General features: G+C 44.3%; 1 protein-coding gene across 4 annotated transcripts in view; it reads right to left on the bottom strand.

Annotated features, from left to right (window-relative positions):
• LOC144755284 (uncharacterized) overlaps nt 1-27206 on the bottom strand; it is a 173851-nt gene that overhangs the window by 48929 nt on the left and 97716 nt on the right. For all 4 annotated transcript variants that reach the window (XM_078644061.1, XM_078644064.1, XM_078644062.1 and 1 more), the window contains one exon: nt 11194-11283. In XM_078644061.1, the coding sequence (XP_078500187.1) occupies nt 11194-11283 (90 nt within the window). The remainder of the gene's footprint in view (nt 1-11193; nt 11284-27206) is intronic.

Below are 27206 nucleotides of genomic sequence, written 5' to 3'. Positions count from 1 at the left end.
TACAGCAGTCTGTTGGGCTGTGTTTTTGCAGTCTTTTGGAACCCTATTGAGACGTGTTTCTTGTAAATATGACTTACAGCTAGTATTTACAAATGGTTTGGTTTGGGTACAGTCTGTGGGCTGTCCTTTGTTTTCGTCCTGAGTGTTGATTTGTGGGTTCAATGTGTGTTTCAATGTCTATGTGGTTTTTCTTATTAGTGTAACTTCTGTATGTGAATTGCGATGGCGCAATTTATGAAACAATAGCTACAGTGCTGTATTGTGTGTCCTGAGTGTTTGAATCCTTTCTCTTTATGTCTGCAATGAGCTCAATGTGTGTTTGTGGGTTTCTTGATGTTTTCAGTCTGTTAAGTAAAATGCCAGATTAATTAATATTAAGTAGAAATTAAATAACACTCCAGCAATTTACTATGTCACATGCTAAAATCGCTATATGTTGCTATTTAATTTACAGACTAAGCAAGAACGCATATGTGCAAACTGTTAAATGCTTAAAATAGATATAGGAATATGAAGGGCCTCCAAAATAATTGTGTGCTTTGTAGCAAAACGAATTTATAGCATGTTTTACTTACATGCATTGTAGTACATGTAAAAGGCAAACACTTCAGCTAAAGTGAATTTTTGCTAGATTTAAATGCATCTTATTGCAGGCGCATTTTTAAAACTTGAAATGTCTGTTTTCAGTAACAGTGAAAGCGTGCTCAGGTTTCAGCACTCTGCAGGGCCTTTCCTGCCGTTAAGGCAGCAGATGTTGTTTTTCGAAGGCCATGAATGGCATCGGAATGTTTATTTAGCACAGTTGGACTTTTTCATTTCAGAATAGTGTTTTAGAGGATTACAAAAATAAGGTTAATCATTTTGTATCACTGGAAGACATTTCAATTGCGGTTTTCCTCTCTTTAAGCATTTTTTCAAAGTATATTTTTGGCTCTGTTGCTAAATACTGATTGTCCTTTTAAAAAAAATGGCGCAAAAATGTCATGTTTTAAGTTAGGCTTTTGTGCTTAGGCGCATAAATGAATGCATCTAAAGTGATAGGCAAGGGATGCAGCTTACCTTTATATGTGGAATTATCATAAAAACAGGTAATTGGTTTCATTGAACGAAAAATTATTAATTATGGAAAAATTATTTGAGAAAAAAATAAGTGCTTTTTAAAATCGTTTTTTGATATTTATAAAGCTTAATACTCATACTATGATCTCCTAGTATTAAAATTTGATTTAAGTTATGTGTTACTGTATAATTAGGTAATTTGTATGTTGGTTTTCACTTGTCGCAGGCGTAAAAACTAATTTTTCAAAGGAATTAGATGTGATATGCTTAATGTCCAATCTTTGCAATCTGTAAAGCACATTCTGAGGATGATTAATAAGTAATATAATTGTAGGATTTTTATTTTTAAGTGCCCCAAAGATAACGAAATTGAGTTAAATGGATTTTTAACACAGCATTCTTGTCATTTACCATAGCTTGAAAGTGTCTCTGGCTTCAGTAAATGCATACATTTGTGTATAATACAAACTTGCGAGTTGTTATTGAGGTTGTTTTTCATAGCTCAGTGAGCCAATTTGCCCGGTGCAGAGGTTTGTGTTTAATATCAGGGTTGAAGGTTCTAACTTTAGCGGGGCCCATTTAGACGTTCATCCATGTTAGGTTGCTGAAATGAGTACCATTGCAACAAGCATTTGTTCTAAAAACTGGTATGTGTGTTATTAGGTTCTGTGAATCATTCACAATAAATGCAGAAGGCCTTCTGTCTATGTCAGCCTCAAAATGAGCAGAAACTGTGGGCTAGGTTAACAGGCTGCTCAAGTTGCGCTAAGATGCTATCTTTAGTTTTCCTGTAAACAATGGAGGAGGCTGTCATGTTGACATTTGTGACCTTTTAAATTCGAGCCTTGTCTCTGTGAAATGCAGAATGACCTTGCTAAACAGCCTCTGAAAGGTGGGATTTCTGGTTTCTCCATAAGAACATCAATAAAATTAAAGAACTTAATTCCAAAGGGAAATATAAAAAAGGTTTCTTTAAAAATCCCAACATCATGACATTTGTATTTCTGCTCTAAAAAAATGTCCGCTAGTTGCTTTTATTTGACAGTAAACGAAGTGTTGCATTAAGTCTTAGACAAAAAAAATAAGATGCAGCCTTTTACTAAAATTTTGAAGCCTACATGAATAAGTAAGAACGATTTGCCAATTGAGAAGTATTTTTCAAAGTGTAAATCGTGGCACAGAGCTAACATGGAGTGTCAGTGAAACAATTGTACTTTTGGAAAGTTAAAAGGGCTTCATGTTGCAAGGTGACTGACAAGATGGTAACAGTTAAGTAATGGAAATTTATTTTTGTATTTGTTAATGTGTATCATGTTTTGCCTTCTGCTTAAAAGTTATAATTGATGTCTGTTTATTATGAGAAATGTCTCTCTTTTGTTTGCTGTGTATTTTTTCTTTTCGCTTCTGCTCACAGATCATTCATGGATTGCTCTGGGGGATTTTAAGCCTAACAAGACACGTGAGTTTGGTTGGTTGAAATGAGATGTTTTTTTTTGCGCAACTCCTTTGAAAAGAAATGTCCATGCGTTTTTCATGTTTGTGTATTTTATTCTATCATGAATTGTTCTTGCTGGTTCTGTGTGTCTGAAAGTTGCATTTGACAGCAGATACCCACTAATTGGTGATCTACTGTCAAAAAGGAGGGTGAGGATTTTAAAATCCTTACACGGTATTATGCGTCACTGCTCATTTATATATGCTATCGTTTTACAGCGAGTAGATCTGATGGCTTGACGTCCGTTTTGTGCGTTTTTGCATGTTTTTGTTTTATGTTGCTGCTTAAGAAATTATTACAAGTTCACCTGTGTTGTTGTGAAGGGACATGTATGACGATACGTGTCGCTGTACAACAGTTGGGTAAAACTTTCGCTGATACTAAAATTCACAGATATGATTTTTTTTTTCATATTGTGACGCAGACAGACAACACTTCCCCAGTGTATGTCAAATTTGGCTATAAGTTTTGAAGAAAAATAAACAGCAAATTGTTTCATCTGTAGTCACGATACTGCCCTTTCCTGTAAGGAACAGGCTGCCCTAAAATTATGTATCCTGATTGGACGTAAGGATAAATTATAGATTTGTGACTCTTGTACATGGTGACCTAATTTCTATATTACATTAGTCAGTTTTATTCTGCTTCCTAAGTAGTATATGGCTTTGGACCATAAAGGAAACCAGGTTTCATTTTTCCCTGAAGAAGGAACTGGAACATTAGATGAGATTACCGTGTATGGCGTCTAATCAACACAACGTCATTATTTTCTATGTATAACCTTACTGATAAACAAATCTCTTTGGCACAAAAAGGAGCAGACAATACGGTGTTGAGCATTGAAAAACTAGAAAAATTGCCATTGACAGTCTCCGAAAGACCCGTCATTGAATGGATAATACATGGCACAATTACAATTCCGATAACGACTTTTCAGTTTCAATATTGCCAAAAGCATATACCAGCAGGCATGTATGAAAGGTTGGGTAAAGGTTACATCAAGTCGACCTGGAATCTACCTTATACACATAAATGTTACAGTGGGGGGAAAAAATAGGTATTTCTTAGTGGTAATAACTGTAAAAATTCACTAAGCGGTACACTTCTGTGTCAAGGAATTAACTTGCATGGAGCCTGCGAAGGTTCATCAAGTAACCTTTCATGCCACCTGCACGGCACCCTGGCTACAAAGATAGAGTCTTTTTTCAGACAACTTTCCAACGGCAGTTACGTTATAATAAGTGACCGCAGCTGTTGTGGCATGGTGCCAGGAAGGGCCTATCTCGTCAGTGTAACTTCCATGGTCACTTGCTGTATGCAAGTATTGTATCCAAACAGCAAACCAGACAAGGAGGCAATGATATGGCCTTCTCTGAATATCTCTTCTATTCGAATTGATACTTTAACCCCTTCCATGCTCATGACAAGGTCAGCTCGTCATGCAGTACACTGGAGCAGTGCTAATGACGAGCTGACCTTGTCATGAATAATGGGAAAATAAAATATCCAGCACAGGAGAAAAATCTCCATAGCATTGAAGGTGTTAAGCAGAATGCCTTTAACCTCGTCTAGAGAGACGTATGATCTGCAAGTTGCAAGGACAGCGGCAGAGATACATGCATTATTATCAACAAATTGCCCCGTGCATTTCGTAGAAATGTTAGGTCAAATTTTAAACATGTCTGATACCAGTGGCATCGCACATGTATTTAAGACAATTTTTTCGGGACTATTAGCACCCTTTGAAGCAGTCCTGGGCATCTTCCCGAATTTCTTGCACTCTGTGTTCGGCGGCCTGCCTCTCATCTTGGGACTCGTAGCAGGAATTTTATTTTTGTTCCTTCTGCTCCGCTATGGCAAATCCAGCCACAAACAAAACTCAGGCTACCATGGAAGAAACGATCCTAGCGATGAGATACCGAGAAAGAATAACTAAAGTACTCGGCTTGGCTCGGCTAAGAGATCTGATAACCACATGGTTTCTTTCATTCAGACCAATCTGGCAAGATTGCATCCTACCTGTTCTACGATGCCTGCTATGCGGAGAAGAATGCATGTTGGACGTCTGTCTCACACTACCATCAGCAGTACCCTTGGATATCGATACTTTGCTTGGTTCGGTAACGGCTCATGCAACGTGTTGTCTCCAGCGGCTACCTATTCTGATGACGGCATTCGTTGAGACCTCACCATTACGATTAGGTGACGGTGAGGTACGAGATGAAAGCGGCACACCTTCTGTGACCATTGCTGATCTGAACACCGATGACAGCAATGCTTCTCATATCTGCACTATTTCTACTTTTTCGGATTTGGTCCAACTTTCACCTACTGTTGTAGACGAATTCTTTGCCAGCCTATCTGAGTTAATGTTCTCTACTAACAACGAGAATAACTTTTGAGCACATAGCGTTCCCTGAACTCTGAATTCGTCCTTCAATTTTGAAAAACAGAACTTCTAAAAAACTGTGGTACCATTTTTTGCCCTGAAAGCAAAATAATTTTTCCCAGTTCCCAAAATATTTACTTTTTTTTGGCACATGATACTATGCTTAAGTAGAACTATTCTTAGAGAACAAGATTTCTATTTTGAAACTCTAGAGACAATATTTTGATTTAGCCTCTAGCACATGTATAATTATATATAAATATGTGATGAAATGGTCTCGACCTTCTCTTCTGTATTAAGAGCCATTTCATAAATGTAATTTTTGTGATTCATTCAACCAGTATTTCAATGTACTATATATGCATTATCTGAATGATACCACTGCTTGAAAACGTACAGTATATTACTCATTTTTCGTTTATATACCATTTCAAATGCATTTTATGTATTTTGGGGTGGGATGGAAAACACATGCATAGTCATATGTTTAAATTTGCTTAGTATTTTAGTAATGATGGACATTATATGTGGAGTGGGTGTTGTAAACGTATCTAGGACCCTATTTAAATATTGCCGATTTATGCCCTTATGTGGTTATAACAAATCATATCCTTATAAAGGCATAAGAATTATATCCATATTAAGTCATAGCCAATGCAGTCCAAATACGGCAAGGCTACTCCCATAGACTCCTAGAAAGCACAACGCGTTCTTAAACAAACCAAGCCTCCAGCAGCCAGGGAATTCCCCCTGCTTCTGTATTGATTTGTCCTAGAACTCCTGGAGTCCTGAAAGAACTGCGAGTTCTTAGTGACGTCCTATGTCCAACCTTACGTCAAACTCGGCACCTTCCAGGCATAAATATACCAGCATCTGCCCTAGCAAAACACACAGTGGTTTGGAGCAGATCAGCTATCTACTTGCCCGACGCCCTGCTGTGGCAAGTGCCGAAGGAAGCCGACCCTCCCATTGACGCACTGAGAGAGACGCTGTCTTTTCTCCTGCCGAGAAATCTAGCTCCTGTGTTTCCAGTCACCCTTGCGGGTTGCTGGGAGATTGAGTCCTGAGAGACAGATACAATACCTCCTTCATTCTATAACCAAGGTACAGAGCTGATTAGATCCTTAGAGAATTCTTGATTCAGATTCTTGGCATAAAACCTATCTTAACTTAAACTGCAGCTCACTTACTCCTTCCCACGTACTAGGCTTAGGTTAGGTACACCGGGGTAGGCGTATCTTAGAAGTACCAGTTGAGTACGTTTAGTCATGGTTTTATCTATGTATATATTTTATCAATTTTAGATACAGTATGGCTTCGAAACCATGCTTTTACAGTATTATTTCATAATACTCCTTTTACTGTACGCACTTGACTTTATAACAAGTATTGCAATTGTGGCAACTCACTTCTCTTTCATGAGAAAGAAGACTGTTCAATAAATAACCTCTTTTATTGAAAACGCCAGTCTCTCTATTTCTCTGCGCTTCTGGTGAAACTAAGCATGCACGATTGACTGAGTGAAATAGTTATCTATTGTTTCCGCGACTCTGGAGATATACTCCTTATTCTGGAGGGAGCAAAGTTGTCATGTTTATGCGGTTGTCAGAAACAAATCCCTTCTTGTCTGTTCAGGAAACTTAACACCTTCTTGTTTACTCGAGAAAGTTTCTAGTGACCTCAGAGCTAGCTGGCATTCATAATTAAGTCTAACATATTCAACAGAGACCCAGTCGACCTAAGTCCTACGTCTAAACTATCGTTTAGCCTTTTTGTAAAAGTACTCCTCTGCAATAAATCTCGCCGAGCGAGCTGCGCATGTGCCTAAAAACGACATTGCGCATTGACAAACAATCATTGATGAAGGGCCTAACTATTTTAGCACTGATTCATTCCATATCTTCCTCCACACATCCTGCACTCTTTTCCCAGGCATTTCTAGAAGACTGAGCATTTCCACCATTGTCCGTCTGGCCGTCGCTCACTCTCCTACTTTGCCACTACCGTGCATAAATAAAAAACACTCCCTACTACGTGGGTTTTCGCTCAGTCCTCTAGTCTACCTGAGGAAGTATTCTTCTCAGCTCAAGGATGCTTGTTTTGTGGGTAGCAGTACATACTTCTGTAATGTATTAATATAACATCTTGTAACACTTAATTTCTAAAATTTCTTAAGTTCAAGTTCAAGTTCATGCATTTATAAAGCGCACTACTCACCCAGAGGGTCTCAAGGTGCTGGAGGGAGGGGTTTACTTTTTATCGAATAGCCATGTTTTCAGTTCTTTTCTGAAGGAGATGTGATTCTGAGTAAGGCGGAGGTGGGTGGGGAGTGAGTTCCACGTCTTGGCAGCCAGGAAGGAGAAGGATCTGCCACCCATGGTGGTTTTTCGGATGCGCGGGACTGCGGCGAGGGCTTGATTGGATGATCTTAGTTGGCGGGTGGGATAGTAGAAGGACAGTCGGGTGTTGAGGCATTCGGGTCCTAGATTATAAAGGGCCTTGTGTGCGTGGGTAAGAAGGCGGAAAGTAATTCTTTTGTTGACGGGAAGCCAGTGGAGGTTTTTTAAGTGACCAGTGATGTGCTCTTGGCGCGGGATGTCTAATATGAGTCTCGCTGATGCGTTTTGGATGCGCTGGAGCTTTTTCTGCAATTCTGTTGTAATTCCGGCATAGAGTGTGTTGCCATAGTCCAGTCGACTCGTGACTAGTGCATGGGTGACAGTCTTTCTTGTTTCGAGGGGGATCCAGCGGAAGATCTTTTTGAGAATGCGAAGGACGTTGAAGCAGGAGGACGATACGGCGTTGACTTGTCTGGACATTGAGAGGGAGGAGTCTAGAATGAAGCCAAGGTTACGTGCATGGTCTGTGGGTGTGGGCGCAGATCCCAAAGCGGAAGGCCACCAGGAGTCCTCCCAAGCTGAGGGGGAGGATCCTAGGATGAGCACCTCCGTCTTGTCTGAGTTGAGTTTTAAGCGGCTCTGTTTCATCCATTCGGCTACTTCTTTCATGCCTTCGTGAAGGTTGTTTTTGGCGGTGTTGGGGTCTTTGGTGAGGGAAAGGATTAGCTGGGTGTCGTCGGCGTAGGAGATGATGTTGAGGTTGTGTTGACGTGCGATGGAGGCGAGGGGACTCATGTAGACGTTGAAGAGGGTGGGACTGAGTGAGGAGCCTTGAGGTACGCCGCAGATGACTTCGGTGGGCTCTGAGTAGAATGGGGGGGAGTCGGACTCTCTGTGTTCTCCCGGCTAGGAATGAGATGATCCAGTCCAAGGCTTTTCCTTGTATGCCGATGTTGTTGAGGCGTTGTATGAGGATGTTGTGACAGACAGTGTCGAAGGCGGCGGAGAGGTCGAGTAGAATGAGGGCCACTGTTTCACCGTTGTCCAGGAGTGCTCGGATGTCGTCGGTCGCCGCAATGAGGGCGGTTTCGGTGCTGTGTTTGGCTCGAAAGCCGTTCTGTGAGGGATCCAGGGAGTTGTTGGATTCAAGGAAGGCTGCGAGTTGGCTATTGACGGCTTTCTCGATGACTTTGGCCGGGAAAGGGAGGAGGGAAATGGGTCGGTAGTTTTTCAGATCTGAGGGGTCTGCTGTTGGTTTTTTCAGAAGGGCGCTGAGTTCGGCGTGTTTCCATATTTCTGGAAAGGTGGCGGAGTCGAAGGAGCAGTTGATGACATCGCGGAGTTGGGGAGCGATGATGGAGTCAGCTTTGTTGAAGATGTAGTGGGGGCAGGGGTCAGAAGGTGAGCCAGAGTGGATTGAGTTCATGAGGCGAATGGTGTCTTCAATGGTGATTGGGTTCCAGGAGTTGAGGTAGTTAGTTGGAGGGGTGGGATCTGAAGGGGGTGGGGTGAGTTGGTCATTGGGAGTATTCTTGAAGCTGTTGTGGATGTCGGGAATTTTGTTGTAGAAGAAGGAGGATAGCGCATCGCAGAGGTCTTGGGAGTTAGTGATGTTGTTGGATGCTGCGGGAGGGTTGGTGAATTCTTTGACGATATTGAAGAGTTCCTTGCTGTTATGAGAATTGTTGTCGAGACGGTCCTTAAGTGCTGATTTCTTGGCGGATCGGATCAGTTGGTGGTGTTTGCGGGTGGCTGTCTTGAGGGAGGCCATGTTGTCTGAGGTTGGTTCTTTTCTCCAATTCTTCTCCAGGGTGCGGCATGTCTTCTTGGATTTTTTAAGGTCATCATTGAACCAGGGAGCTTTTTTGCTGGATGATTTCGACTGGTGTTTTTTCAGGGGTGCTAGTTCGTCCGCACTGTGGGTAATCCATTGCCTGAGGTTGGTGGCCGCTAGGTCTGGGTCCTTTGTCAGGGTGGGAGTGTTTTGGTTGAGTGATGTGAGGAGTTGTTCGGTGGTGATTTTGTTCCATTTTCTTCCGGGAATGGGTTGTGGACGGTTGTGGGTCAGGGTTGTTTTGTAGCTGAAGTGAACACAGCTATGATCCGTCCAGTGGAGGGCTGTAGTATGATCGAAGGAGATGTGCTTGCTGGAGGTGAAGATAGGGTCGAGCGTGTGTTCGGCTGTGTGAGTGGGGGTGTCAACAAGTTGTTTGAGTCCGAGATTGGACAGGTTGTCCAGAAGGGTGGTGGTGTTGTTGTCGAGAATGTTGTCAAGGTGGTAGTTGAGGTCTCCTAGAAGAATGTAGTTCTCGGAGGCGAGGGCGTGCGGGCTGACGAAGTCAGTGATGTCGTCGCTGAATTGAGATCGGGTGCCTGGGGGCCTGTAAATGAGGGTTCCTCTAAGTGTGGGGTCGGTGTGGATCTGAAAGTGGAGGTGTTCGGCGGTTGCAAGATTGACGTCAGAGCTGGTTGTAATTTTGATGGTGTTTCTATGGACGATGGCGATGCCTCCTCCAGTTTTTTTATTGGTGCGGTCTTTTCGAATGATCTTGTAAGTGTCCGGTATGGCTATGGCGATGTCGGGGGCAGAAGATGCATTTATCCATGTTTCAGTAAGGAAGGCGATGTCAGGTGACGCAGTGTCGATTAGGTCCCAGAGTTCGGTTGCATGTCTGTGGACCGAGCGGGTGTTCAGTAGGATGCATTTCAAGTCGTTGGGTTCGGAGCTGTGTGTGGAGGAAGTGTGTTTGGTGAGGGTCCTGACGCAGTTGAACTTACAGGAGAGGCAGGAGAATGGGCCGTGGGTACGTCCTGGGGTAGCTTCGCAGCAAAGTGGGGTGCGTCCGGCGTTGAGGGCGAGGAGAGTAGCGGCATCATAAGTTACTCTGGGGGGTTGGGAGCGGCATAGAGCAGGAGGACGGGCGCTGGGCGCGGTCCAGGCACGGACGGGCGCAGACGGGCTTACCTTTGGCGCACCTTCGGCGCACATGTGGCATTAAGATACATAAGTGCTGGGAGGGACGTTACCCAATTCTCCTGTTCCTCTTTCCCTCCTTAATGCATAGCTCTTTTGCATCTTTTTATCTTCTTTGCTGCGCTGCCAGAGCTTTGGCATCTAAACACTTCATTTCTGCTCTCCCTCTCTCATCCTTACTCCTGCTTAGTTAAACGTGTCTGCACTGACACTTTATACAGCACCTGTGCCCAGTGTAGGCTGCAAAAAGGAGTCTCCTCTCTTTGAGATGAAATGAAGAAAGTTGGTTTTCTGGAACTGCAAATTGTCTCCATGCCCTGGCAGCGCTGACAGACTGTTTAACATGCTGTTGTCAAGCAACGGAGGCACTGTTATGGCTGCCACGCACCACCTTTCTTGCACTGTTAAAGAGAAGACAGCTTTTCTAAAGACAAAGTGCATGGTTGCATTACTAATGGGATGTAACAAAGTATTGTTGATTACATCACTAATGGTATGTAATAAAGTATTGCAAGTGACTAATGACATAATTTTCCGATTACACGTACATCAGAACACATCTGTACAAGGAAATAAACCAACAAGGCTTTTCAGACAAGATTACTTCTCGCACATATTGTACATTTAACACATCAGCAATAGCATGTGTTAGCAGTCTCGTAAGAAAGGGTGGAATGTGAAGCATTAGAGAGAACTTTCGCTCAATCAATGTGATTCATAAGGCTCTTTGAAAAACTTAGTATTACTTGCTTGATGTTAGGTTATTCATATTAGGAAGACAAGGACAACATCTGTGCTCATTGATCAGCCCTTCCACCCACGCCAAGTGCTATATTTCAATTATGGGGCGTGAAAGACCAACATACTGCATGAGAATACCTTTTTGAGAATCCGTCGGATTTTTCGCATTCCAAGCATCTAAGCACTATTTACTGACCTTTGCAATTAATGATGTTTTCAATTATCATGTTTTCCTGATAGTAGGTATCTTCCTCCTCTTTTATGCATAATGATATAACCTCACGTCCTGTAAGAAAAACATTTCAGTTTAAGATACAGACATATATCTATACATGATAATCTAAGGAAAAGGATAGAATACAGCATGGATACCTTAGAGGAAACAACACAATTAGTGTGTGGTTCTTGATCAGTTGTAGCCAGCGTGAATTCACAAGGTCTGGATCCTACCCACATTTTCAGGATGCCTGGGCTTAGGATCACACTGTCCCTAAATTCTTTTCTGCCCCTTTCATATCTGGATCACTTTTCCTGTTGTGCCTCCCAGTTACAATAAAGCCCCATGTGGTGGGACATCCTTCATAGTTCGAAGACCTAATATGTGGTGCTTTTCAGCAAGTATCTGACTACACACTCCTGTGGAAAAAACTTAAAACATACTTATTATACTTGGTTTTCGAGTCCCTTCATCTGTGTTTTCATGGTGATGTTGTTTCTAGCAGCATTATGCCCTTTGGAAATAGTTTGTGCATTATAAATAAATAAACAGGCGGCGTGGTCTAGCTCTTGATGGTATGGCGGCGCTCCAGGGAGGCACCAAGAATGAACTTCTCAACGGGTCACTCTACCTGAGACCACTGCGGCCTCACCAAGCCATAGACTAGGGGATGGACCTGGTAACTAAATGGGAGGAAGCGTAGACTGCTTGTGCGCCACTCGAGATGGGGGTGTTGCAACTGGTATTGCATGTTCCTGCTGGCCCCTGAAGTACCACACCGCTGAACCATGCCCACAGCAAGCATGGCAGACTACCAAAGCACTGGGAATATGAGGCCTACCAGACTCAGAGAATGACCACATGGGCTGATGACCTAGTAGTTCCAGACATATCTACACACTCTTCCCGCATCAACACCATCTGGACGGTAAGCTCCCCGGAAGAAGCAGATGTCCGCAGGGACTACAGAAGGCCTGGGCCTTCCTAAGATGTGGGTTACCAGAACTATAACTCTTGGGCACAGGTATTGTGCACCACGACCCCCTGGGGAGGAAAAACCTTTGCCATGACAGGAGATCTAGAGCCACACTGTCCTGATTACCACAGGGAATCTTGAAGTAACGGAACCAACGGCTCCCCCTTTTGTGGGCGACAGGGACACAGCCGTCCTAGCACGACCCTGCAAGGTGGTTTAGACAAAAAGAAACAAGACACCCCCTACACGGGCTGCCCCAGTGATAGAAATACTGGGTTCACATGCCCCATGTGGGGGGAGGGGGCGGGACTAGTGCCGCTTCTCAAGGGGAGACACTGACTTCTACGACTGGACACAATCCTTGCCACATCCTCCAGCTGCTGAAGGGAAAATGTTGCCTACCAGCCCCAGGGCACAGACCGAAGGACATGTTAGAGGCCACCCAGCTTCAGCTCCCGCTAATCCTTGACTATGTCAAAGCCGACAAGGCAACTCTTGTTCACTGAACCAGTCACTGTTAAACCAGTCAGTACAGCCGTAGACGTGGAAGTTCCAGCGCAAAAGACGGCACTACATAAGATTATGAAAACTTGCAGCCCTTCGCACGACTAGCCATGGTTGGTGATAAAAACAGACATACAATCGATCCGTTCAGACATCAAAGCCTTCAATCCCAGGCACCTCAGAATAGGAACCAGGCTGGACCAACTGTAACAGAAACTTACTACACCCATTGACTGGGAGCAGGGTCACTTCTACCTCCAGAAGGAAGGGACTGAGCTTGAGGACCAGAAGCACAGAGCCAACCTGTGCTTCTTGGGCATTATGTAGGACATGGAGGGGGAAAACATGATGTCCTTCCTGGCGCACTTTCTGCCCCCTCTCTTGAATTCCAAAGTGCACACAGAATCACATTGAGATGACAGACGCCAGAGGAAGGCCCAAGCCAAATCATAGCGAGTTTTCTAAGCCACCAACAAGCCAGTGCAATTACCTCGGAGGCGAAACATCAGGGACTGTTGATCTTTGAAACCATCATATTGCTAGATTTCTCGCAAGAAACGATGGTTAAATATAGCCAGCGAGCCACATTTCAGGCGGTGAAACAAACCCTGAGGCAACACAAGCTGCAGTACGCGCTCCTCTTCCCGGCTCGCCTTAAAATTATACTAGGGGACTCTACGCACTTCTTGACGGACCCGGCGGAGGCGAGGCGCTGGCTGGAACACCACGACAAGGATCTACCAGGACAGAGAGCCACATAATCGCGCCCCCTTTCTAACAAACGAGGACTACGCTCCAAGAAGATAGCCCTCACGCAGCTGAGCCGCCCATCAGTTCCCAACACCAGAAAATCCCCGGATCTGGAACAAATAATAGCAGACAGACGGAAAGCCCTACATGCGGCGGCGGAGACCCGGCGCACGGTGGATGGACCGGAGGAGGACCGGGGCCCACACATCTTCACATCCAAAGATGAAGAATGCAGCGACACACGCACCTCGAGAGGGGGCTCGGTCTCCCCTCCACTGGTGACCCCGCAAACGGCGGACACGCTCTACTGAACGACGACGAGCGGAGAATATGGTAAAACCGGGACACTCAGACTGGATGGAACCAGAAGGGAGTCGTAATTCACCAACAGAGGTAATGGCGATTGCGAATTCACTTACAGCTACACTGCGCGAAGGGCAGCCTGACCTAAAGCCTTCGGCAGCGACACCAACCCACCCCCCACACAAAACGAACTAGAGACATTACGTGATGTACAGTTTGGACTAATTGTGCCAAGCAATAGGCCCCTATGGTTGGGACAGTTTCCCAAATGTTGTTCTTAAGTTTCCCCCCCCCCCTCATTCCACCTGTTCCTCATACCTCTGCGGGAGAGGGCTGTTAGTCTACGTCTGGACATTTGTGGGAGAAGTGTACGGGTGGAGGTGGCCATAACCATGGGCCCAGGGATTGGGGCGTGCTGCCCTGTAAGACTAACAGACAGACATGACGAGACTCCCTAATTCGGACATTACATTCATCACACTAAACGTAAGGGGCCTACATACAGCAAGTAAGCGTTATGCAGTATATGCTTATTTGAAGAGACAACAAGCACACATCGCCCTTTTGCAAGAGACTCACTTGACGGCAACAGAGGTGGGGCGACTACAGAAGAAATGGCGGGGCATTGTCGGCGCTACCGGATACTCCGCTTTTGCCACGGGGACACTAATCTGGATCAGACCAGGTACCCCATTTAACACCTTGAACGCTATGGGGATTTTTCTCCTGTGCTGGAACTTTACAAACACCATTATTCATGACGAGCTGGGCTCGTCCTCAGCGTAGCAGGAGGCTACTGCATGACGAGCCCAGCTCGTCATGAGCGTGGAAGGGGTTAAAGAACAGGCCAGGGTGGTGGATAAGGAGGGGCGATATGTGTTAATGGAGGGCTTGCTGGATGGGCAATCAATTCTGATAGGCAGTATCTATGCCCCAAATACTGAACAGAATGTATTCTGGAACCGCCTCACGACAGCGCTAGCGCATCACAGCCACGTACAGTGGATATTGGGAGGAGACTACAACTGCGTCCTGGACGCGGCTCTGGACCGCTCCCGCCCCCCACCAACACACTCACCACTTCACAGGCAGACAGAACTATTTAATATTTGGGTGAAACACTGGGCGTTGATCGATACATGGGGGCACAACACCCCACCTCCAAGCTATACTCATTCCATTCCATCCCTCACGACCTCCGAGTACGCCTGGATAGATTTCTTTGCTCGGCGCAGATACACGCTAAGGTACAACATTCCGACTATCTGGGGCGGGTGCTTTCAGACCACGATGCCCACTCGTTGACCCTTCGATGGAAACCGCCGCACCCTCCTGTGCCCACATGGAAACTCCCCCGGGAGTGTCTTACAGACCAGGTATTCACACATACTCACCAGGAACACCTACAGGAACACTTTGCACTTAATGCAGGGACGGCAACCTCTAGGCTCATAGAATGGGATACACATAAAGTAACGGCGAGAGGTCACTGTATACAGCAGGTAGTGGGGGTGCGCAAGCTCCTAGAACGTACGCTACGGGACTCGGAATGTGCTTTAGCATCCCTATCGAAGGCGGATGACCGCGGTGCGGCCACCCCGGAACACGTGGCCGAAGCCAAAACCAGGTACGCGGAAACACTGAGAGACCTCCGTAAATACAATTTTAGGATCTATGCCGCCAGGGTACACCGGGAGGGCAACAGGGGAGGTGCACTTTTGGCCTGGCTCGCTAGACAGGACCCCGATCTAAAACCTGTCACAGAAATTAGAGATCAGTCTGGTCAGCTCCACACATCCCAATTGGCAATCCTTCAAGTCTTCTACACATATTACTCCGGCATATACAAGGCCCTGCGACAAGGAGACTCCCAAGTGATGGATGGATTCTTCCACACTTTGACCACCCCCCAAATCTCACCGACAAATAAGAAAGACCTGGACAGTAAGATAGGCCTACCCGAAGTGAAAAAGGCGATAGGGGCACTAGCTAGAAATAAAGCCCCAGGGATGGACGGCTTCCCCCTCGAATATTATAGTACCTTCTCGACTCTCCTGAGCCCCCGAATGGTCACCATGTTTGACGCCGCACTCGAGGCGGGGATGTTGCCACAGTCCCTTAGGAAATCGATAGTAGTATCATTCCTCAAACCACATATAGACCCATCACGTTACTTAATACGGACTGCAAGATCCTAGGCAAAATTCTAGCGGAGAGGTATACCCAGGTCCTACCTCCGTTAATCCACCCCGATCAGAGCGGGTTTGTCCCCAACCGCAGCACATCCCACAACCTCCGTAGGCTGTTCCATGTCCAGGACGAGACAAGGGAGCAGTTCCCCATTGCAGCATGCCTCATATTAGACCTCGAGAAGGCATTCGATACTCTCTTATGGCCATATTTATTCGAGGTCCTTCGAAGATATAACGTTGGCCCGAACTTATTAGCGTACACAAGGCTCCTTTATACGAACCTCACATCTCGAGTCAGGATGGGTAGATACATCTCGTCAGCGTTTACGGTGGAGAGAGGAATGAGACAGGGATGCCCACTGTCGCCCCTCCTCTTCGCCCTAGCGGTTGAACCCCTCGCAATACGCCTGCGACGGGAGGGCGAGGAATGGGGAATCCCTCTAGCAGATACGAAACACTGCGTGTCCTTATACGCGGACGACCTCTTAATATATATCCGGGACGCTACTAAGGACCTGACCAGTATCTGGAGAACTCTGGAAGACTTCGCAGACGTCTCGGGCCTCAAGGTCAACTGGGAGAAATCCTCGTTATACCCGCTGAGCCACCATATGGCCCCATTCGAGACCCGAATAGGCCCCCAACTACTGACGTGGGATGTAGAGGCCCCCCGTTATCTGGGAGTGCGGTTATATCACACCCCAGAGGATCTATACGAAGGGAACCATCGCAAGACCCTAGCTGGGCTACGATCAGCGGTGGGCTTCTGGAAGACACTTCCGTTGGCGCCTATAGGCCGGGTAGCCCTGGCTAAAACGATCATGGTCCCCAGACTACTGTATCATTTTGCCAACCGGTGGTCCCGCCGCGGTCGTTCTTTAAGGAGCTGGACAGTCTCCTCACGGAGCTGGTGTGGGGTGGGGGACGGCGACGGGTGGCGTTGTCGACACTCTACCTACCCACCACGGAAGGTGGATTGGGAGCACCGGCCTTCGAGGCGTACTTCTTGGCGGCCCAGCTCCAATGGCTGTCATACTGGACAGCGGGGCGACATATGGGAGAGACCATCACGGCGGACGGCCCCATACCGCAACCAGCAGTCCACCGTACACTGCTCCCGGGTACCAAACCTATGCGTACCTGACCCCTGCAATTCTCCATAGCTCGCACCTGTATGATGCGTGTTCACCGCATGTCTAGAGCACGCCCACCATACCCGCCCCTGCTTCCACTGGTGGGCTTCCCAAGAGGAGCCACGTACTACACACAGGGTACACTACGGGTCTGGACTGAATTGGCAGTCACAGAGGTGGAATCACTCTTTGAAGAGGGACGATTGAAAACATATGACCAAATGATGGAGCAATACGATCTCCCCCCCCGGACAATTTTTACTCCATAGACAATTAATAGAGAGTAGTCGTAGATACTGGGACCCTGCCGAGGGAGAGCCCACGCCACACCCAGTGATACACACGATCCTACACATGGGAGTGGGGCGCCACCTGGTTACCTGGCTATACAAGGCAATACGTACACTACTCCTTCCATCCCTCCAGCCTCTACGTCAGAAATAGGAGACGGACATAGGCAGGGTAGTCCCGACACAGAATGGAGCATGGCCCTGGAATACCCCAAGAAGGTCTCTAGGAATGCAAGGTTCCGCAACATACAATTGAATTTCCTCCATAGAGCCTATCTCACACCACATCGACTGCATTGCTTCTTTCCGGATACACACTTTGCCTGCCCCCGCTGTCAAACCCCGATGGCAGACTTTAAACACATGTTCTGGGACTGCCCCACACTCCAAGGGTTCTGGAACACAGTCCACCGGACCCTTGAGGAGGTGACTGCCATCACGACTATGTCTACATGGGAGACATGCGCACTCGGAATCTTCCGCAGGCTGAAGACCGAGAAAGTGCAGTATCGTTTCCTATCACTGGCCACCCTCCTAGCAAAGAGGGGCATAGCCATGCACTGGAGAGACCCCGCCGGACCACCGGTGGCAGCCTGGATCGGCGCAGTACGCAAATGGGGTAAAGCAGAGGAGGAGATACTCCGGGAGGAGGAAGTGAAGGGGCACCGAAAACACCCAATTTCCCTAGACTGGGCCCAGTTGATGCATGACTTCACTCAGGCGACGAACCCACCAGAGTCACTGACAGCCCCACAGTCCCAGACCTGTGCAGTCGCTTCGTCCCCTACACCACACTGACATGGTCACACAACCTCCCAAGCGCCACGTGACCCCACTATCTGCGATCCCTGCTCTTCAGCACGCGCCCCCGACCACCCGCGTGCCACACTGCTATTCCTCATACGTAAGATCTACCACCACCTCCCCAACACACCAGACCATCTCCCGCTTCCCACCCAACCCCCCGCACCACCCCACCAAGTTAACCCCAAAAGTTGAAACAATTGGAAGTTTAGATTGTAGGAATGGTTATCCCTACCGATAGTTTATTGGCAGAACCGGTTGGCAGGAACATCACGACAACATATGCAGGCACGTATCTTGCCGGCCTCGTCGGCACCATATGGGAAGACTGAGTAAGGAACAATGAGTCACAGAGTCATTATTACACTACGCTTAGTAGATTGATCACCATGGACAACCTCTGCTTGCCTGGGAAGTATGCCCCGGGCGATGGGGGGAACTATATGCTGAATATTAATGGTCCGTACAACTTGGAAGGGCTGATTGCCACGTGTACACTGCATGGGAAAAGCTACTGGTGTGTATCGATACTATGTATTTACGAATATGTACCACTGTACTGCATTATCGCTGACATGCTACCTGTACAATGTTAACCAAAACCCAATAAACAAATTTAAACAAAAAAAAAAAACGATGGTTAAATATAAACAATTTCTGTTGCTGAGATCACGTCTAAAACACTCAGGCATCAGAAAGGCATATTAGACCTGCTGCCATGCTTATTAACAGAATGTTAGAGTTTGGGGATCCGGGACAACTGGATGGATTTCTAGACGAGTTGGCAGACCCCGCATGGTAACTTTAGTGTTGCTTCATTCCATGTTAGAACGTGGAGTGTTTATGTGCAGAGATTCTTATACGCAGCAGTTGGCTGTCGTCCTCCGTGGATGGGGTCTTTCTAATAAAGAATCTCCTATGATCATCATTTCCAGTGTAGTTATCCTTTATTTTACACTGGCGAAGATTGCATGCAAAGAGAAGTAGAAGTCCCTAACTCGGAGGAAGGAGTATATGCTGTAGTATTCTGTGCAGCAGCTAAAATACATCGAAGGAACAGGAAGAAGGATAACGCAAAGAAACCGGCAGTAGGAGATCGCAGTGATTCTTACCGGTCAAGCGATCCAAAGCGGGTGTTGTTTTTGCAGAAAATCAAGAAATAAACCAGCCTGAAGGTAGCAGCGCGAGCAAGGGAAACTGCGGACCACGCATGCGTCGAGAAAGAGGTTGGTGAGTCATCTTCACTGTGATGTGAGCTTGGGAGGGAAAAAACAAGCTTGATCTACATTAAAGAAAGGACTCGATGTATTCGGATGTCCGTGGCAGCCATTTTAAGTTGGGATATCTTAAAAAAAAAAAAAGGGAAAAAAAAGAAGCCCAACCAAATGAAGAAAAGAAACTATTTGCGCAAAAGGAAAATGTGGCGGCCATTTTAAATTGGGAGAAGCCTATTATTTTTTTTTTTTTAAAGAAAAGAAGAAGGTTTAATTTAATTTTTGGCTGAAATATACTTTGACTCGCACATCTAAATTTCAGTGGTAGTTTGGACAATTTTAAAACTTTAGTTGAAGTAATTATAACGGTGATTTGCACACTGCTTTTCATATAATATTTATTATTATTGTATTTTGAGAAAGAAATGGTTGTGTGCAAATAATCTACAAGTCTGATACATGTTTATAATATTGAATCTATTATTCTAAAACATAGTGAATCAAAAAGAATAGGAAAGGGGTTAAAAGTTTATTTTACTTAATAAGATAAGAAAATGCAAAATGTGACATCTCCACCGTTTTTCTTGACTAGTCCAGGTGAACCACCAGTGAAATGTAAGAAATGTAAAAAATATTTGAGAATTATGCGAGGGTGTGTGTTGCTAATTTAAGCGCTGAAAGAAAACAGGCACTTTTATTACACTGTTTAGGAGGAGAGGGTCAAGAGGTTTTGGAAAATGTACCTCCATTAAGTCAAGTGTGTCAAAGAGGTTTAAATGAATATGAGGTATATGTGAAACAACTAGATTAACATTACCTCCCTAAAGTGAGCACTATTATGGAGCGATACTATTTTGGGATGAGAGAACAGGGAAAAGATGAGAGTGTGGAAGAATTTGTAACAGCACTTAGGAAATTAGCTTCGAGTTGCAAATGTTGAGAACTTGTTGAAGAAAGAATTCGGGATCAGTTTGTGTTAAAGTGTGGAAGCGACAAAATTAGAGAGGAACTTTCGTTAAAAGATGAGCCACCACTGGATGAAGTAATGATTATTGCAAAAAGGGTTGAACACATGTTAAAGTGTGTTAACGAGCTTAGTAAAGTAAACAAATCTACGGTTGTGCAAGAAAAAGTGGAAGAAGTTGTGTGTCAGTAGGTACAGAAAAATGTTAATGACAATAAGAAAGGCGGTGAAGATGAAAATACATGTGGGAGAAATGGGCATAAGGCTAATGATAGTTTTTGTCCAGCTCTCACTGTAATTTGTAATTATTGTAAGAAAAAAGGCAATTTTTCAAGAAAAAACAGAGGAAGTGTAAAAACTGATGTGAAAGAGGTCAGTTTTCAAGTTAATGAAGTGTGTGGTCTTGAACATCCATCAGAATGGGTTAAACTAGAAAATGTTGATTTTAAAATTACATTTGATTCTTGTTCACATTTAACTTTCATCTCAAAAGATATTTTTAATCAAAATTTTAGAGACAAAGTTAAGTTATTGAAAACTGATGTTAAACCAATAGTCTATGGAGGAATTCCAATCAAGATGATAGGTTATTTTGTGTCTTGCTTGGAATGTAAAGAAAGAATAACTGAGGCTAAGATATATGTAGCGGAAAAAGGGGATAACCTACTGAGTTGGTCACATCAGGCTACACTTGGGATTATTCTTGATCCAAATAGCAATCCACCTGTTAAAGTACAATCTATTGAGAATCATAGTGAAAAATATGTTAAGAAATTTGTAGACCTTTTCAAAAACAAACTAGGACGTTTGAAGGGATACAATCATTCCATTAAGTTGAAGTTAGGTGCAAAGCCCATTACAGCAAAAGTGAGAAGAATTCCCCTCAGTTTACATGAGTCCGTACAGAAAGAAATTGACAGACTGTTGGAAGCAGGTGTGATTGAGCCTGTGGAGGCGACAGAATGGTTGGCTCCCATCGTGGTAGCTATAAAGGGTAATAACGAAATCAGGCTCTGTGTGGATCTTAGATCGTTAAACAAGGAGGTTATTGTAGACAAATATCCTTTACCAAACATTGATGAGATGGTTTCGGCCTTAAATGGTGCATGTTATTTTAGTACGCTAGATTTAGCGTCTGCATATCATCAGGTAACTCTAGACAAAGGTTCACAAGATTTAACCGCATTTATTACACCTATGGGTGCATTCAAATTTTTAAGAATGCCTTTCGGTCTTGTATCGGCCGCCTCCGTACTTCAGAGAATAATGAATGATATTGTGAAAGGTATTAAAGGGGTAAGGTGTTATCAGGATGATTTGTTGATTTACGGTAACACCATTGAGGAACACGATTCTAGAGTGGAAAAAGTGTTGAGAAGATTAATGGAAGCTGGACTGACTCTTCGTTTTGACAAGTGTAGGTTTGGTGTGACAGAGGTGGACTATTTAGGCCATCACATCTCAGGAAAGGGAGAAAGACCAAAAAAAGAGTTGGTGGAAACCATTGTTGGACTTAAAGAACCTTGTTCAAAAGAAGAGTTGGCATCTTTCTTAGGAATGCCGAGTTTTATGGAAAATTTATAAAGAATTTTGGGAATAAAACCTGCCATCTAATAGGTTTACTTTGTAAGAAAACAGAATTTGTTTGGGATACTATGTGCAGGAAGGAGTTTGAGAATGTCAAAAGTGATCTTAAAAGTGCACCAAATCTTCAAGCTTTCACCCCAGGAGATATTACTTACGTGGTTACTGATGCGAGTAACAAAGGATTAGGTGCTTTGTTAATTCAAGTTAGGGACAACAAGGAGTGTTTGATAACATGTGCGTCTAGGTGTTTAAGAGGGGCTGAAATTAACTATTCAGTCATCGAGAAGGAAGCTTTGGCTATTTTTTGGGCACTGAACACGTATAGAAATTTATTTGGGGCACAAAATCTGTGGTAAGATCTGATCACAAACCTTTGAAAGAAATTTTTGCGAAAAAAGGTTTAGACTCAATCTCATCTAGAATCAGGAGGTGGGTGATTTCGCTTCAAGAGTTTGATTTTAGTATGGAGTACATCCCAGGAGCAAGCAATGTGTCGGCAGATTGTCTCTCACGTCATGTAGACACAGTTGAAACTAACATTCTGGAAAAAGATGATTTATTTGATGATGCACAAATGCGTGTTTGTGAAATAACTTCTGGAGTTATAAAAGAAGAAGATTGGAGAGATGAAGTGGGGAAGGATAAGGAATTGCAGAATGTTATGGAAATGATAAAGCAATGTAAAGGAGATAAATTAGGATAACCTTGGTCTATGGTGTGTGATGAGTTGGCCATCTGCAATGATATATTAACCAGAGGATCAAGATTGATTCCACCAGTAACTCTTCGAGATAAGATCATAGACATGGCTCATGAGGGTCACATGGGTATTTGTAAAACTGAAGAACGCATCAGGCAGGATTTTTGGTGGCCTGGGGTTGATCTTATGGTAGAGCGGAAAGTACGTGATTGTGTTCCGTGTTCCATCAGTGACAAAATACTTAAACCTAGACAAACTCCCATGGTTTGTAGGAAACTTCCTAAATGACCTTGGGATGAAATAGCGATAGATATTGTTGATCCTCTACATGGTGAGCATCAGACTCCATTTTTGATTGTTTTAATTGATTTGTACTCACGTTGGATTGAAGTAAGTTGTGTTCATGACATTTCTTCTCAAGCTGTGATTAAATTTCTAGACAACATTTTTAAAAGAGAAAGTTTTCCAAGTTCATTATTGTCAGACAATGGGCCACAATTTTGTTCAAATGTAATGGAGGAGTATTTAACCAAATGTGGATTTGTTCATAAAAAAAGCTTCTCTGTATCATCCTGAAACTAATGGGGCTGTTGAGCTGTTGAATAAAACCCTGAAGGAAAGTATTCAATTAGCGAGAGTTAATAATTTGGATTGGCGAGAAGAACTGCAAAGAAGAATTTCAGCTTACAGGTTCACTCCTCATTCGTCAACTGGGAAACTCCTTTTGAATTGTTCAAAGGTAGATCTGCTAATACCATTATATGCCCAGGTTGGATGTCTCTGGATAAAGGTTTGAAGGATAATGACATTGGCCAATGGAAAGACAAAGAATTAAATTTACAAAGGAAAAGAAAATTATATTTTGATGCTTGAAAGTCAGCTTTGGATGTTAATTTCAAAGAAGGAGACAGAGTCAGAATTAAAGCACCAGTTGGATGTCTCAAGTAGTCAAAGTTCACTGATGAAAAGACTGTGGTAAAAATGTTCAAGAATGCTGTAAAAACCAATGATGGTCGAATCTGGAATTGTAATAGAGTTGTTCATGTAAAGTCTAATGTAAAACCAAGATTTAACTGTGAAGATAATGAGTTTAGTTCTAGTAATTTCTCAATACAACTACAAGGTCAGAATTACACTCGCAAGAGTGTAAGAATTTGCAGAAGTCCTTTGTATCTGAAAGATTTTTTAAGAAAGTAGTTTCATATCTCTAAGTATTTATTTGTATTTCGATTTTTTTTTTTTAATTATTTGGGAGGGGGATGTGCTAGAAAATATATTCTTTGTTTCAGTTCTAGGTATTTATTTTGTGATTGTGACTATTTATTTGTTTTATCTTGTTCAATTATTAAGAGGAAGAAGTGTAGTGTTGCTTCATTCCATGTTAGAACGTGGAGTGTTTATATGCAGAGATTCTTATATGCGGCAGTTGGCTGTGGTCCTCCATGGATGGGGTCTTTCTAATAAAGACTCTCCTATGATCATCATTTCCAGTGTAGTTATCCTTTATTTTACAGTAACCTCCAGCAGCTCTACCGCCAGACAGCATGGAGACCCCGTATCTACTCCGGCAGATGAAGCCCAACGGCTGCAAGTAGTTATGAGAAAATGGTCAACTGGGCCCAAGTGCAAATCACAGCTTAAAGTTATCCACACCACAGATAAATCCTGATTGCCCTTGAAGCCGTCCCAGTTAAGTTAAAGGTGAACTGACAAGCCCATGCAGCTAGTAGCGAGTGGGGGGAATGGTCTCAGGTGGAGATACTTGGTTTGTTACCCTGGTGCTCCCACTACACATCCATGCTCCTTACCTTAACACCCAATTTTTAGGCCAGTTATAACACTAACTATAATTGGACCCTTGGGGAACTAGTAGCAGGCATGGCCACGAGACAGTTCACCCAACCATAGAATTTGTTTTTCCCCACGTCTGTCAGTGCTCAAAGATCTCCTTCCCTCCTATCTCCATAGCCTTCCTCCTGACACAACTGCCACCTGACACCACTGACTTTTTAACACTATCCAGCTTTAGCACACTAAGAGACAGGCCTACTTACTTCATCCATATCTCCCTTCTGTTACTTAGTCACTGGAATAGTAACATGCTCTCTTCAACACCCCAATCTGGTGAACGTAGGTGACTACTTCACATCAATACGTTAACTATAGGTTCTCCATATAACCAGTACACCAGACAGGATCACACAGGAACCATCTTTCACCCTATTTGCCTGCATGAGATCTCCCGGGGATCGATGTCTAATGCAAACACTCTTTCCCTAATCTCCCTCAATGTCAACGGGCTCTCCCAGTACATAAAGAGAAAGGAAATATTGGACTATACCCACTACCTACACCCAGACATAACTCTGATTTAGGAGACACATCTATCTAAGACTGAAACTCATAAGAGAGTGGGTGGGGAGAAAATATCATGCCAGCAAAGTTACACCCAACGACACAGAAAATCCAACTTCTAAACTATATTGTAAATGATGGGTGGTCATGCTAGTCTGGTAGGGATTACCACGGAAGATTCATAAGACATTGGACGACCCTTCTGGTCATCATGGGCCAGATGTACTAACATGAGTAATACCGATTTCCTAACTGCGATTCTCTCCAAATTGCAATTAGGAAGTCAGTATTCCTAATGTAGAAAGTTCATTTGACTTTCATTTTGATTCAAGTGGGTCGCAAACATACTTACCTCATGCATATTAATGAGGCAGGTCACAATTTGTGATCCACAGATCACGTCTGTGATTGCTTTTAAATAAAGCAGTCTTTTTTTTTAAATGCAACCAGTTTTCCTTATAGGAAAACGGGATGAATTTAAATAGAAAAAATCAAACTTTTCAGTTTCATTTTTTAAGAGTAGGCAGAGGTCCATAGGAAAAATTATGTTTCCATCCTTAAATGGGAAGGGGTCCCGTGGGGACCCCTTCCCATTTGCGTATAGGTTATAACCTCCTTCAAGGAGTCGGTAAAACAGGAATGTTTTGCGACCGTAATAAAGTTGCCATAAATCCCATGTAGATTTGGTATTTAGATGGGACGTCCTACACATGCCTCTTCCAAATGCCGAATTGCAAAGGCCTGCCACGAGGATGTGTATCGCAGCTGCAGTTCTGAGAACACTGAGTGCTGGACCACAGCTGGGCTGGCAGAGCACCGTTAGCCCCACTTCCAAGGGTCCAGGACTGGAGTGGAACCGCTTGAGAGGCAAGACTCACAGCAGACTAAGTCCAAGTGCTGAGTTTGAGATAGCCGGGGCCTTTTCTATCCCAGAGGCTCTGATCAGGAGGCCAGCCAATTAGCCCTTGGAGTCACTCTGGTGGACATGGGATATAGATGCAGTTCAAGTTCTTTTACTCAGCTTGCAGGGCAACAGAGTAGCAACCCTTCTTGCAGAGCGGCACAGCAGTCCTTCCAAAGGTACAGAGGTGTGCAGAAGAGCCGGGTCTGAGAGTCCAATATTTATGCCTGGTGCCCACTTTGAAGTAGGAGAAGGTTCTGTAGGTCTCCACCCACAGAGGTGCTTGGAATTTACTGCCTCACTGTCCTGGCCCCAACTTGTCTGGGGGTCTGAAAAAACTAGTGTCAAACCCTTTGTGAGTGTGCCTAGGCACAGCCTTTGTGATGTGCAAGTGTGGAAGGTGACAGCTTCTCCCCACCATCAAATCAAAGGTGGCCCATCCTTCCACAACCTATTCTCCTTTATCTGTCTGGGAGCAGTACACAAAGAGCAACTACCAACTACACCTAGACATGTGACCTAAGATACAGGCTGCAGGCACCAAATGGTTAGGGTAAGAAAATGCCAACTTTCTAAAAGTGGTACAAAAGGGGGTGGTGATGGACGGAGCATCTGAACCAATCAAACAATCACACCAAGTCAACAGATCTGGGATTAATCCATCACTGTTCTTTAGCCCACTCTGCCACCCCAGTGCAGACATGGCCATATGCAAATCAGTCTGACCCTGTGCCTCATGGAAACAGTCCAGCCCGAACTGCCAAGCCATGCCTTCCCTGGACCGGAAACAAGCTTCCGAGGACCGGTTTCTGGCATTTCAGCCGTCTTCAGCCCGGCTTGCTTGAATCCAGTGGCATTTTCAGAATTGTGACTTAGAATCCGACGTTACCATCGAAGAGGGCTTTAAATGACAATTCTTTAGGCACCAAACTTGACATTCCCACTTGCTCTCAATTGAGAGTTAGCACTTAATAAAAGAAATAACGTAACCCAGTGTTATCCAATGGGAGAGCTAGGCCTTGCAGTAGTAATAAATGAATTTAAGTGTTTTCACTACCAGGACAAGTAAAAGTTTAAAGTATTGTATTGTATTGTATTGTATGGAGCATTTATATAGCGCGAAACTGCCACCCTACGGGTAATCCTGGCGCTTAGACTACAGACTATTTAGCGCGAAGATTAACCTGACCTGGTAGTGAAGATCTAATTTTCCACCCTTGGAAATAACCAGGTTTTCAGATTCTTTCTGAAACAGGACAGTGAATCGGCCTGTCTAATGGTCTGGGGCAAGTTGTTCCAGAGACGTGTAACTGCCACGC

Source organism: Lissotriton helveticus, chromosome 5_1 (genome assembly GCF_964261635.1).
Source record: "Lissotriton helveticus chromosome 5_1, aLisHel1.1, whole genome shotgun sequence".
Lineage (NCBI taxonomy): Eukaryota > Metazoa > Chordata > Amphibia > Caudata > Salamandridae > Lissotriton > Lissotriton helveticus.
Note: the sequence above shows the minus strand (reverse complement) of the source record. Positions and strands in the feature narration are given on the sequence as shown.